Source organism: Alligator mississippiensis, chromosome 6, assembly GCF_030867095.1.
Source record: "Alligator mississippiensis isolate rAllMis1 chromosome 6, rAllMis1, whole genome shotgun sequence".
Taxonomy (NCBI): domain Eukaryota; kingdom Metazoa; phylum Chordata; order Crocodylia; family Alligatoridae; genus Alligator; species Alligator mississippiensis.
In genome coordinates, this window is record NC_081829.1 from 59615784 (window position 1) to 59628278 (window position 12495).

General features: G+C 44.5%; 1 protein-coding gene across 3 annotated transcripts in view; it reads right to left on the reverse strand.

Annotated features, from left to right (window-relative positions):
- MICU1 (mitochondrial calcium uptake 1) overlaps positions 1 to 12495 on the reverse strand; it is a 239657-nt gene that overhangs the window by 167325 nt on the left and 59837 nt on the right. For all 3 annotated transcript variants that reach the window (XR_002089378.2, XM_006265068.3, XM_019484315.1), the window contains exon 4: positions 12088 to 12250. Coding sequence is in view for 2 of the 3 variants with exons in the window: in XM_006265068.3 (XP_006265130.2) it covers positions 12088 to 12250 (163 nt within the window). In the remaining variant the exon portion in view is untranslated. The remainder of the gene's footprint in view (positions 1 to 12087; positions 12251 to 12495) is intronic.

The following is a 12495-nucleotide window of genomic DNA, read 5'->3' on the forward strand; positions in this document are numbered from 1 at the left end:
TCCCTGACCCCTGCACACCTGGCTTCTTTTCTGTGACTTCCAAGAAAGGTACAAAGTCCATATGAAGCACAAACTATTTACTTTAAACAATGGGTTTTAAGAAAAAGGTTTTAAGAGTCATTCCAAGGGAACTGTAGGTCACTACCAACCTGGAGTTGACCTAGATTTAGAAGACTAAAATTTGGAGGTGCACCGATACATTGGTCTGATATCAGATCGGCACAGATATAAAGAAAATTAACTGTATCGGAAATTGGCCTGATGTGGCCAATAATTTGGCTGATAAATGTCTCTGCATGCGTGCAGCTGTCGTGCAGCACGTAGGTGGCAAGAAGCACAGCCTGGCAGCTTGCAGAGCTGTATACAGCTGGTAAGTCTGTTGTAGTGAACAGTGAGTGTGGAGGGAAGAGGCGTGGCGGGGCAGATCAATGCCCCTCCGCAGTGAGGGAGGGAGTGTGGCTGGGGTAGGTGCTGCCAAGCTGTTGTTGTCTAGGGGGGCAGATACTGCCACTGCACGCACCCCAGGAGGACATGGAGAGGAGTGGGGGGCAGGCTGCAACTGCGGGCTGGGGCCAAGGCTGAACTTGGGGTGAGCAGAAGCAGCAGCATCTGGAGTGGCTGCAGCCCCCCGCCCCATAGACCCTCTCTCAGCAGCACCACTGGCTGTCCTGAGCGCAGCCCAGCCTAGCCCCCACCAGGAAGAGCCCAGCTCCACCTTGGCCCCAGTCCACAGCTGCAGTCCCAGCCCTACTCCCACTGCAGGGGGCATTTATCTGCCTCCCCATACCCCTTCCCTCCCCCCTCCCCTTCCACTACAACAGACTTACCAGTTGGATGCAGCTGTATTGGAAATTAGATTAGTATTGGCCGATATGCCTCCTTTAAAAATTGGCTATTGGTATCACTCCCCAAAATGTATTGGTGCACCCCTACTAAAATCCTCCCCCCTCAATTAATCCCCCCTTACTACTAAAATGTGCTCCTAAAAATGCACTTCATTTTTAATATTGACTATATAGTATCCCATCTTTAACCAAATGTCCATTCTAAATTAACTCCCCTTTTAAAGGCAATACCAATTAAAAAATAATGAGATTTGATATGTGATACGAAGCTGACCTCTTATTTTTCATCTTCTCTCAAAAGAATGATTATAAAGATACCTCGGTTAAAGTGCAAGAAAAAGCAAATTTACATTAATAACACAAAGAGAGATTTGAACAACACATTTACACCAGCTATAAGGTGTGGAGAAATGCTGTCAACTCCTACGTTAGTGTAATTTGCTCAAATGCTATGTAGTATTACACTGAGAACAAGGTTTGGGGTAAAACTAAATGCATTACACTAGTATAACGTAAAGCACATTACACTGGCATAGATGTCATTATCCACTTCCACCTCAACTTAACTTAGCTATTTACTCAATGCAAACAGGCTTCAACCTGCTCCTTTGCTACCTTAAAGCAAGATACTTTAATAGTACTACATACAAGAAAGTACCTCAGAAGAGCTTCTTGTCTGTCTGCTCTGGGTCCCAGTTTAAATTTATACCAGCATACACAGTCAGTGTAAATGACAACAGTACAAATATGTTGTTATCTTTCTAGGCCCTAAGAGAGAATAAACAGAGGGTGAGTGCCTTGCCACTTAGTTATCAGGGCTCAAACTTGGGAGGGCTCATTTTCTCTCCCCACCTCCGGCCCCGCCCCATCTCCAACATCTTTCCAGGATTTACGCTGTTATGCGCATACATACAAAGCCAATGACAAGAACCCACAATAATGTAAGACTTGTATTACTATAGTTATGCTCTCTTGCATACATAAAATGAAACGTAATTTCCACGCTTTATCACATGGCATGCTACTCTGATCATTCTAAACAGTTTTTGGAGTCTCTTCCTACAACTTCAGCTGCTGTGATCTTACAAAGCAGACATAAGTAGAAACAAAACAGAATGTAGTACTGCCAGAAGTAGTAGAAATCCTGGAAACAGAAACAGACTCCACTATATTTATCTGTAATTTCAGGCCAATACTGGCATTATTCCACCACCAGTGCTAAAACATTAAGAACAAAGTCCCAGTTCTCATTCAAATGAAAATGCTTTTACACTACTCTAAGCAAAAAAAGGTTTAAAAATAGATGCAATGCCCCTTAATATTACCACAGTGGTGTAAGAGGACCATTGTGATAGGCCTGTGTGAATAGGGAAGTATTTGATTCAGATTCAGCCGATTTGGAACACAGTGATTCAATCTGGAGATTCGGATCACTGTCCCGAATCGGTTCCAATTGGCTTCGGAAGATTCGGCACTGCTTCAGAGAGATTTGGCGATTTGAATCGACTGGGGACAGGCAGGCACATCTGGGTGTCTACAGGTTCTGCTGTGGCTCCTTCAGCTGTGCCTGCCTCTCCCCAGACATGGGGAGCGGTGGGAGAAGCCCCCATGGCTGCCCTCTGCCCGGCCCCCACCTAGACCCGGCACTTAAAAAAAAAAGAGTTTTTTTAAAAGCCCTGCACTCACCAGCTGCAGCAGTGGCGACTGTGGCCTCTGGGCACTCATGGCAGAGCCCCCCTACACAGCGCAGGGCAATGGGGGGCAGCGGGGATTGCCCCGCCCCCCAACCTGGCACCCAGGCTGTCTGGGAGCTGGAGCCAATGGGGCTGAGTGGTGCCAGGCTCTGGTTCACAGGGGGAGCAACCCCAGCTCCCAGACAGCACGTAGCACCTTGCTGAGCTGTGCTGCACCCACGGAAGGGGGCAGCTGCCACGCAGGTGCCAAGTTGGGGACCATCCCCGCTGCCCTCCACTGCCCTGCACTGTGCGGGGGGGCTCTGCCACGAGCCTTCAGAGGCCCCAAATCATTGCTGCCGGAGCCGGTGACTGTGGGGCTTGTTAAAAAAAAAATTTTAAAGTGCCGGGAGGCTGGGCTGGGCGGGGGATGGGGCCGGGCAGGGCAGCCATGGGGGCTTCTACCGTGGCTTCTCTGGCTGTGCCTGCCTCTGCCCTGGGAGGGGTGTGACAGCCAGAACCAGAGGGATTAATAAGCAATAAACATGTGCTTCTTAGAGGCATTTGGTATTTTGCCTAAACAGGTAATATTAGGTAATATAAAGCTTGTAAGTTTGTAAACCGCAAATGTAACTTGTCTGTCATAAGTTTAACCAAAATGATAAAATTAACTGTTCATGGAACTGACTGGGCCCCATACGCAAAGCTGTAGATGCAAGATTAGTTGACCTAACGATTTCTTCTCAGGGTTCAGCTTTAACGATAAAAAATTGGATCCAACTGCCTGGCACACCCAATACATTCCAGGAAAGCACATCCCAAGAAAGCATATTCAAATGAAACCTAAAAGGGGTTGTGGCTTAGGCAGAGCAATGTCAATTTCAAACTTAAAGGTGCTGCATTATAATTTACTTATTGTATAAACCCGAGTTTGGGTAGTAACCTTTTATGATAATTTTTAACACCTTTCAATCCTATAGAGTAACAGCTATAGGACAACATCATGAGTGGCTCTAAAGCCAACAGATTAGCATAAGACTAGATATAAAAAGCACGTGCATCTGGTGACCAGCAGGAAGGAGGAAACAGAACAGTCATTTCTGTTCCACACCGGGACCCCGGACTCCTGGTGTGAGTGAGGATCGGATCCTGATCAAGGAATCTTCCCTGGTAATCCCTCTGAAAGCATCGATCAGGGACGCCTGACTTTGCTGGAATCACTTAACGCGTACCTGAAATTGAGGGACTATTGATAAGTTGCCAACCCATGTCTGTCTATCTGTTGTTTTGAACAGCCCAGTGGCTAATACCCTCGCAGTGCCCAGTTGCCCTGCGACAGATTGATCTATCTGTTGTTATTATCTGTTATTTACTATTAGCTCTTTAATACTGCATTATCTGCTTATCGCATTTATCTTTCTGTTAACTGCTGTGTCTGTGTAAGCTATAATAAATTTGCCTTTACTTCACTCCCAACTTTGCCCCCTCGATCCGAAACTGAATCAAACAGCCCACTTGGCCTGTGATAAAACTGATACACTCACAGTGCCCAGGTGGCCTGTGACAAGGGGGAGCTGCGGGGGCTATGCCCTGCTGCTGCTTGCCCAGTCGGGGGATGAGAGGGGGGTGCAATGCAGGCACGGCTCGCTTCGGGCAGCAGCAAGTCATAGCCCCCGCTCCCAGTGCTGCCGCACCCACATCAGTGCTGGGAGCAGGGGTTCTGCCCTGGCGCCACTCACCAGCCCGTGCGGAGAGCATGGGATGTGGGCACGGCAGCTCTGGGAATGGGGGCTACGCCCTGCTGTTGCTTGCCCCCTTCCACCTGGAGCAAGCCGCACCTGCATCCGGCCCCCCCCCCCAGCTGGGCAAGCAACAGCAGGGCAGAGCCCCTGCTCCCAGCACTGCCATGCCTGCATTTCACACCCCTCCCACCCTACTCCCTGAGTAATGCGCTCTCCCACCCTGGCTAGGCAGCTTGTCCAGGCCCCAGCCCCAAGCCCTCCCTCCCAGACAGACTTGTCAGCTGCCTGTTTAGTCTATGGCCAAATCTCCAAAGCAACCAAATCTTTTCTGAATCCATTCAGAGCTTTTAATTGTTCTCTTGATTCAATTCTGATTCAGAGAGTCAGTCCTCGAATCGGGACAACTCTCCTCTGAATCGAATCAGCTACCAAAGCTTTGCATAGCCCTACAGTGTAAACTTAGGAATCAAGCCTCAATATATTTTCTCCTTCAGCAGTAAAATGTTTCAAATAAACTGAAACATTTCTGTAAAAAATCAAACAAACAAACAAACAAAAACAAATGCTTGCTGCTACTTCTGTTCAAAACTAATCAAATCTGAACTCAAATAGCTTACTACATATTGAACAACATGCAACTGCTACAGGTAAATTCAAATTCATAGCTAATTAACATCTTTGATAACTATCTGAAGCAATTATTTAGTTCTTCATGCTACCATGAAAACCACAAGTAACAAATTACAGGCTGTAGTTTCATCTTGCACTTTTTTTTTTTTTTTAAGAAGACAAACAAGCTTCCAGGAGAGTGATTATACCATGCCAGGAAAGCATTTGAGTTCAATTAGAACACAATCATTTCCTATGGGATGTAAACAGTTTTTCCACTGCGATGAAATGATCTTCACAAATTCCCTTCAGAGTTTATGTACTTGTCAGATTTTCCCCATCATCTTGGGAGTATTTGCTCTTTACATATTATTCTTTGTTGCTAGTGGAGAATGCCTCATACCTTTTATATGCAAGTGAGAGAGGATTAATTACTGAAACTGAGCAAAAACCCATTAGCCATATATTTAACATATCTTATTATAAAAGCATCAATGGCACATCCATGATTAAGGTGGAGCTCAGCTTTTCATCCAAAGCATTGATTTAACCTCTATTTATATAAAGAATATATGTATCTCCTCTAAGTTTACAGCACAATCTGTGAGTTAGACTACATTTTCTGAGAGCTGTCACAGGAATCACAGGAATCATAGGAAAATAAGGCTGGAAAGGACCTCAAGAAGTCGTTCTGCTCAAGGCGGGATCAGATCTAAATACCATCCCAGCCAAGTATATGACTAACCCACTTTTGAAAGTTTCCAAGCGTGGAGATTTCACAACGTCTCCAGATAGCCTGTTCCAACGCTTAACCACCCTCAGAGTCAAATAGTTCCTCCTAATCTCCAATGTAAAGTTCTCCTGAGGCAGTTGCTCCTAGACCTGTCCCTTATGGCTACAGAGAAAAGCCCTTCTCCATCCTCTCTATAATTACCCTTCAGCTATTTTAAGAGTGTTATCAAATCCTCCCTCATTCTTCTCTTCTCCAGACTAAATGACCCTAGCTCTTTCAGTCTTTCCTCATATGCCTCATCTCCAAGACCCCTCTTTTTTGTTGATCTGCACTGGACTCTTTTCCAACTGTCTACACAAAAAATTTACAGCAGGCTTTTAAGAGAGTCATCCCAAGGTAAGCACAAGTCACTAGCAACCTGGATTTGATCTATGATTTAAAAAGACAGATTCTCTGCCCTTAGTCTCCAACTACTAAAATGTGTTCCTAGACACATTTCCTTTTTAATACTGACTATCATTATATAGAAACCCATTTTTAACCAAATGTCCACAATAATTAGCTTCCCTTTTAAAGGCAACACCAATAAAAAAAAGTAATGGGGCTTGATGAGAGATAGGAAGCTGCTCTCACATTTTCCATCTTTTCTCTAAAGAATGGCTATAAAGATACCTCTGTTACAGTGCAAGAAAAAGCAAGTTTACATTAATAGCAGAATAGGGATTTGGATAAAGTGCTTATACCAGCCTAACTAGCATTTGTGCCAGCTATAAGGAGTGGAGCAATGCTGTCAACTCCTATACCAGTATAATTTGCTCAAATGCTATGTTGTATTACACTGAGAACAACTCAGGGGTAAAACTAAATATATTATATTAGTATAAAGCAAAGCACATTGCACCTAGAGGAAAACAAGGTGATCAGGAACAGCCAGCATGGATTCACCAAGAGCAAATCATGCCTGCCTAACCATGATTTCCTTCTATGATAAAGTGGCAACCAAAAAAGCAAAGGACTGCGGTCATCCATACCCCATCAATGGTCACTAGGGAGAAATAAGGGGCCAGCTCGCCCAAGAACATACATACCAGATTCTCTTCACAACTCTGGTGCCCACAGACCAGGCACCAGAGCTTGCATGGCCCCAGCAGTGTTGTTATGCCCAAAGTTACAACTGCCCGAAAACTCTGAGATAAGACAAGATAATAGTTAATAACTCTGAATCATACCTAAGTGATATGATCAAAGTCAGGTATGGAGTAGTACCTCAGATTATTTTTAAGAATCACATTGGAACACATATACTGACACAAAAGCTTGGTATTTTCCAACTGGCAGTTTCTGTTGAGTCCCAAGGGCTCAATCTCCAGTGTTGCATTCTTGTATCCAAGAAACAAAGGGGCAGAAACCCCATACTGCTCAGTCTCTTCAAATAAAGCTGGAATAAAGCAAGACTAGAGTGGGAAAAACAGCAAGGATTGTGAATTCAAATGCTTAAGTCATTTGAAGCAAATATCAAGAAATTACCTTCCTTTCCTTACTGATTAATTGATACCTATTATGGGCTACTATAATAAATATTATGGGGTACTAATAAGCAGTAACACTACATTACACTTGAGCAGTATCCACTGGATAAACTTTGCAGGATTCCTCCTCCAAATATAGGACCAGATCTAAAAAACAAACCAAGGAAAATTGTATGTAAACAAGTCCAAATATCGATGCTACCATATTTCAGTGATAAAAAAGTATACCAGATCTGATGAGCAAGTGGACTTCCAGGAACACCTGACAACCTAGCACTATTTTTTCTGTATAAACAAAAAGAATAGCTAGCCACCAGCTAGAAAGGGTATATGTGTTTAATTTGATGCAACCTATAGGACTCCTGAGACAGATTTTTTTCCCCCACGTGTCTGAGCTTTTCATATTTACCATTTTTGAATGCTGATTACCATTTGCTCTTGGAGCCTCGTTCAGGCACTGAGGGACAAAATAATTATGTATTAAACTATTGACAGGATTTTTTTTATTGGTGCCTGCCACTGTACTAGATGCACAGATTATGTAAATTCCCTCTGGATTACATTTCATCAGAAAAATAATATAAAATATGAAAACAAAACACCCAATTTCAGTGTTTTAAGTCTTAAGAATGACTTCAGATTTCACAATACCCCCTATTTGCTTTTTACTAGCACTTTTTAAAACATTTGAGAACAAAGTTAGAGCTGGTTTGATCCTACTAGGTTAGTAAATGCTTTAAACGTCCAAGTTTCATTACACGTTTCAAATCATTCTTCGGTATCATTTACAAGCTAAGAAACTGTCATAATTATTAAGAAAGACTACCTCATATGATCTTTACTTCAAAAAGTCTTTGACAGTAATGTTAATAACGGACATTTTCAGACCAACAAGACAAGACCTTATGTTTGTGTTTTTCCTGCTCAAGGCAAAGTTAGGTTCAATTTCCATTTCACTTTACCATCTGACAGGAGGTATTCTTCACCCACAGGGTGCCTTCTGTCACTGAGTAGCAATCCTTACAGCCAGTTGAGGTGTAACAAATGACAGGTTTTGAAGGTTACTCCCAGCAGCCCTCCAGCCAGAAGGTTATTAGCTACATCAAGAAGCTAGAGATCCTCAAAATCAAACAGCTACACACTTTTTGCCTTCATAAGAGAATTAAAACATGCATACATTTTCAGAAACCATTTTAAAGACTGTACTAGGCAATAGGGCTGTGCAAAGCTTCGGTTGCTGATTAGATTCAGGGGAGATTTGGCCTGATTTGGCGGCCAAAGCTCTGAATCAAAACCAGGAGACCCATTAAAAGGTCCGAATCAATTTGGAGAGATTTGGATTCAGATCCGCCAAGGAGAGGCAGACACGGCTGGGTGGCTGCTCCTCTGGCTGTGCCTGCTTCTCCTCGGGCAGGGATAACTGCAGAAGAAGCCCCCGTGTCTGTCTTGCCTGGTCGCATCCCCTGCCTGGCCCATCCTCCTGGCACTTAAAAAAAAAAGCCAAAAAAAAAAAAAGCTCCACACTCACCAGATGTAGCAGGGGCTGTGAGGCCTCCTGGCAGAGCCCACCACCATGAAGCCCCCGCTCCCTGATTGCCCCCTCCCACCTCTGATGCCTCCCCCCAGCCCCAGATGTCTGGGAATAAAAAAAATAAATAAATTTAAAAAAATTTAAAAAACTGCACTCACTGGCAGTAGCAATGGCTGTGGGGACTCTGGGGCCACGAGGCAGAGCCCCCCCACACAGTCCCCACTCCCCAATCTGCCCTTCCCTCCCCCAGCCCAGCTCTGCCCCTGATGGCTGCCCCGCCTGGCCCCAGCATCCTGGCAATTTAAAAAAATAAAGCCCCACACTCACCGGCTGCAGCAGTGAGGATCAGAGACTGAGTGCTCATGGCAGAGTCCCCCCGCACAGCGTGGGGCAGTGGGGATCGCCCCCCCCTGCCTGGCACCTGCGCAGTAGCTGCCCCATGGCACAGATTAGCAGGGCGCCACGCACTGCCTAGGAGCCGGGGCTACTGGGACTGAGTGCTATAATACTTACTACAGGATTCATTATTCTTACTCAAAAATATATTTAATATTGCAGTTTTCCCAAATGTAGCCGAGTTGCTATCACTTTAAGGTGTAAAATGGTTTCAATTATACATAATCCCCTCATTCAAGTGAGACTCAGAAATGTTATCCACTGAGGCCAAAGTGGTCTCATCTGAAAGCGTGAATTTTGACAAAATATATTTAATCTTTTGAGTTACAGCATAAAACACAAACAAGCAATGTACCTTTTCCCTAACTTAGGTTTTTTCTGCTTGCAAGAGACAATCTTGAAAGTAACTTGTAAATTGTTTAAGGCATGCATGCATATTTTGAGGGAAAAAAGCTGACAAGTTGTCAATGATTTTTGGGTAAAGGTGGGAGGGAACGCCTTCTGAGGATGTTAAGGCAACCATCTAAGACCCTTATTTTAGCAATGGAATAGAACCCTGTCTTTTTATAACATGAAAATATAGACCAGTCTGACAGACATGGGGCAGCTACTAGGCCTATTGTGCTTTAGCCTTTACTTCAAATGGCATCATTCCCAATGTTTTAAACCATTATAGGTTTCTGGCACATCTTGAGTATTCATTTAAAATGGCTATTCGCTTTAATATATGCAGGAAGACAATTTCATCTGCTGGACAAGGGCATATACCAAAGAGATGCTAGTACTTTCTTAAAGAAAATAAGACAGAAATCAGTTTTAGTACTTTCCAATGTCAGTTTCTCAAAAATGCCTACACATCATACTGTACATGTAGCAACCAACTCTTCTTGCAGCACTTAACTACTAATTTAATACAAACTGACTGTTCATCAAGACATTTATACTTGCCTACGGTTATTTAAAATTTTCAAAAGATACTGACCAGAGAGCCAGAAGCTTCCCTTTATTCTATTTTGAAAAGTGTACCAGATCTTTATTTCCACCTGGACAGACAAGAGGTGGCCAGAAATAACACAGAAAAGTTACTGCATATTGACTGCTCTGAAAGCTGTCATTTCTTAGAGTAATTACAATCATCTTGCAGTACTGCACTGCCATAAGTAAACTAGTCACAAACCCAAAATTCTGGCATGGAGTTTAGCAGCCATCTGGTGAATTATACCTTTATGAGGGGTGCACTGATAAAGAATTTTTTGGCTGATACCAATGGCCAATTATTAACCAGGTGTATCAGCTGATACAAATCTGATAGCCAAGATACAGCTTAGCAGCTTGGAGAGCAGCATTCAGGTAGTCTATGGGGCAAGGAAGGGGAAGGGGCATGGGGAGGCAGATCAAGGCACGAGATGAATCTGTGGACAGCTTGTCCGGGGGCATAGGAGGATGAGCTCCTTGCTGTTATGTACATCCCCAGAGAACATATGGGGGGGCATGTGCCCCCCCCCCCAAATTTGTGTGCAGGGTGAGGGCAGGCTGCACATTGTGAGCTCAGAGCCAGGGGCTGCACCAGCCTCTTCCTGGGGGTGGGGGGGGAGGGGGCTACAGGGTGGCTACTGGGAATTTTGGGTAGCTGTAGCCCACTCTGTAGCACCCCCCCCCCCGAGCATCGCTGCTGCCTGCCCTGAGTATAGCCCCAGCACAGCCCCCCTTGCTGGCAAGAGGCCAACGTAGCCCCCATCCCTGAGCCTGCAGCCTGCCCTTGCCTCATGCACAAATCCGGGAGGCACAGGTCCCCCACACCTCTCCCAGTGCCCCCGCACCCTGCCCTTCCCAACCCTCTAGATGAGCCACCTGTAGCTACCCCACACAGAATTACTGGCTGAACACTGCTCTCCATGCTGTTGGGCTGCATTCCTGACTGTGTGCATGCTGCAGTTGCATGCATGCACATGGCATTTATCAGTGACATTAATTGGCTTCACCAGCCAAAAAAAAGCCAATTGCCGATATTGTTAATTTTTCTGTTATTGGTGATGATCCAATATGGATTGATGCATCAGTGCACCTCTAACCTTTACCCTTACTATTCTGCATGTGTTACACATTCATTAATATAGGTGGACCTAAGCAATAATATCTAATTTTTATTACAGTAACATCCAAAGAGGGGATCAAAACCTTTGCACTGGGCACTGTGAAAGCATGTCGACCAATAAAGATGGTCAGATGAGTGTAACAAGGACCAACCCCTATTAACTGCCTAGCCCTAATCCCAGTAAAGTTAGAAAGCTGCAGAGTCCCAGATAATAAGCAGCTAGCAGCCTGCTGAGGTGACCTCAGGTCAGAAGGAGGAGGAGCCAGGGACTATAAGCCCTGTACCAGAGGCAGTAGGGTCAATTTGATTTGGGCAGAGCTGGAGATGGACCTCCTGGCTGATGGAAGCTGCACTGGGAACCTGAGACTAGCCTAGGCTATGCAAGTAGAAGCTCTTTATACAAAGCTAAGGAGCAGTACCAAAGCCTAAGTAAACTGTGCAGGGGCCCAGGAGGGCCAGAGTGACTTGAAACCAATGGGACTGAGGGAAAGCCTTGGGAATGGTTGTAGAAAGTCACCCCACTGCAATGAATCATGTCGGAGCTTTGCTCATTGCATTTGAAACCGCAAGGGATGGGAATGGATGAAGGGGCAGAAGAAGGCTATTGAACGTGCCTAGGGAAGGCGCTGCAGTCAATGAAGGACCATTAGAGACTGGGGACTAAGCCTGAGAAGCAAAGGAATCATTCTGGTGGACTGGGGCAGCCCCCCAAATTTAAATAGTAAAAGGTATGGCAGGCAAGTACAGGGAGGTACCCCAATTAACCAGAGAAGAAAAGATATAGGATTAGAGTGGCCACCAGGAGGTGCCACACCTACCTTTAGATGACAAATCTCATTCCATGAGACACACAACATGGCTAAAAAAACAGAAGCAGAAGAATTTACTCTAACTCTCCATTACATACCACGACTACACTACTTGTACTACTTACGTTCTGGCTGTTTTTCATTAGGAGTTATGGATCTCACAAAATCTTGTGGCGTCATAAACACCTCTGAATCTCCATGTTCATTTATTACTTTCAAAGTGGCAAAGTATCTGAAGATTTTGTCTGGAGTGGAGTAGGCCCGGATCCTATTCTCATATTCCATCACCTAGAAAAGAAGTTAAAGAGAGTTCAGTCCGTGACTGATGTACTCTTGGCAGCCATATTTAGTAGTCTTGTTAAAATTCTGTACATCACAAGAGGTTCCAAATGAAACGGCTGCTATACAATGCCAAAGTGTCATCAACTCAATTTTATTCTGGGTTTTACGATACTTTGTTTTCCTAAAAGCCTCCACTCCTTATGTCACTTGATTACTTGAGAATATTAACTTTCATTTTTAAATGAAGATTC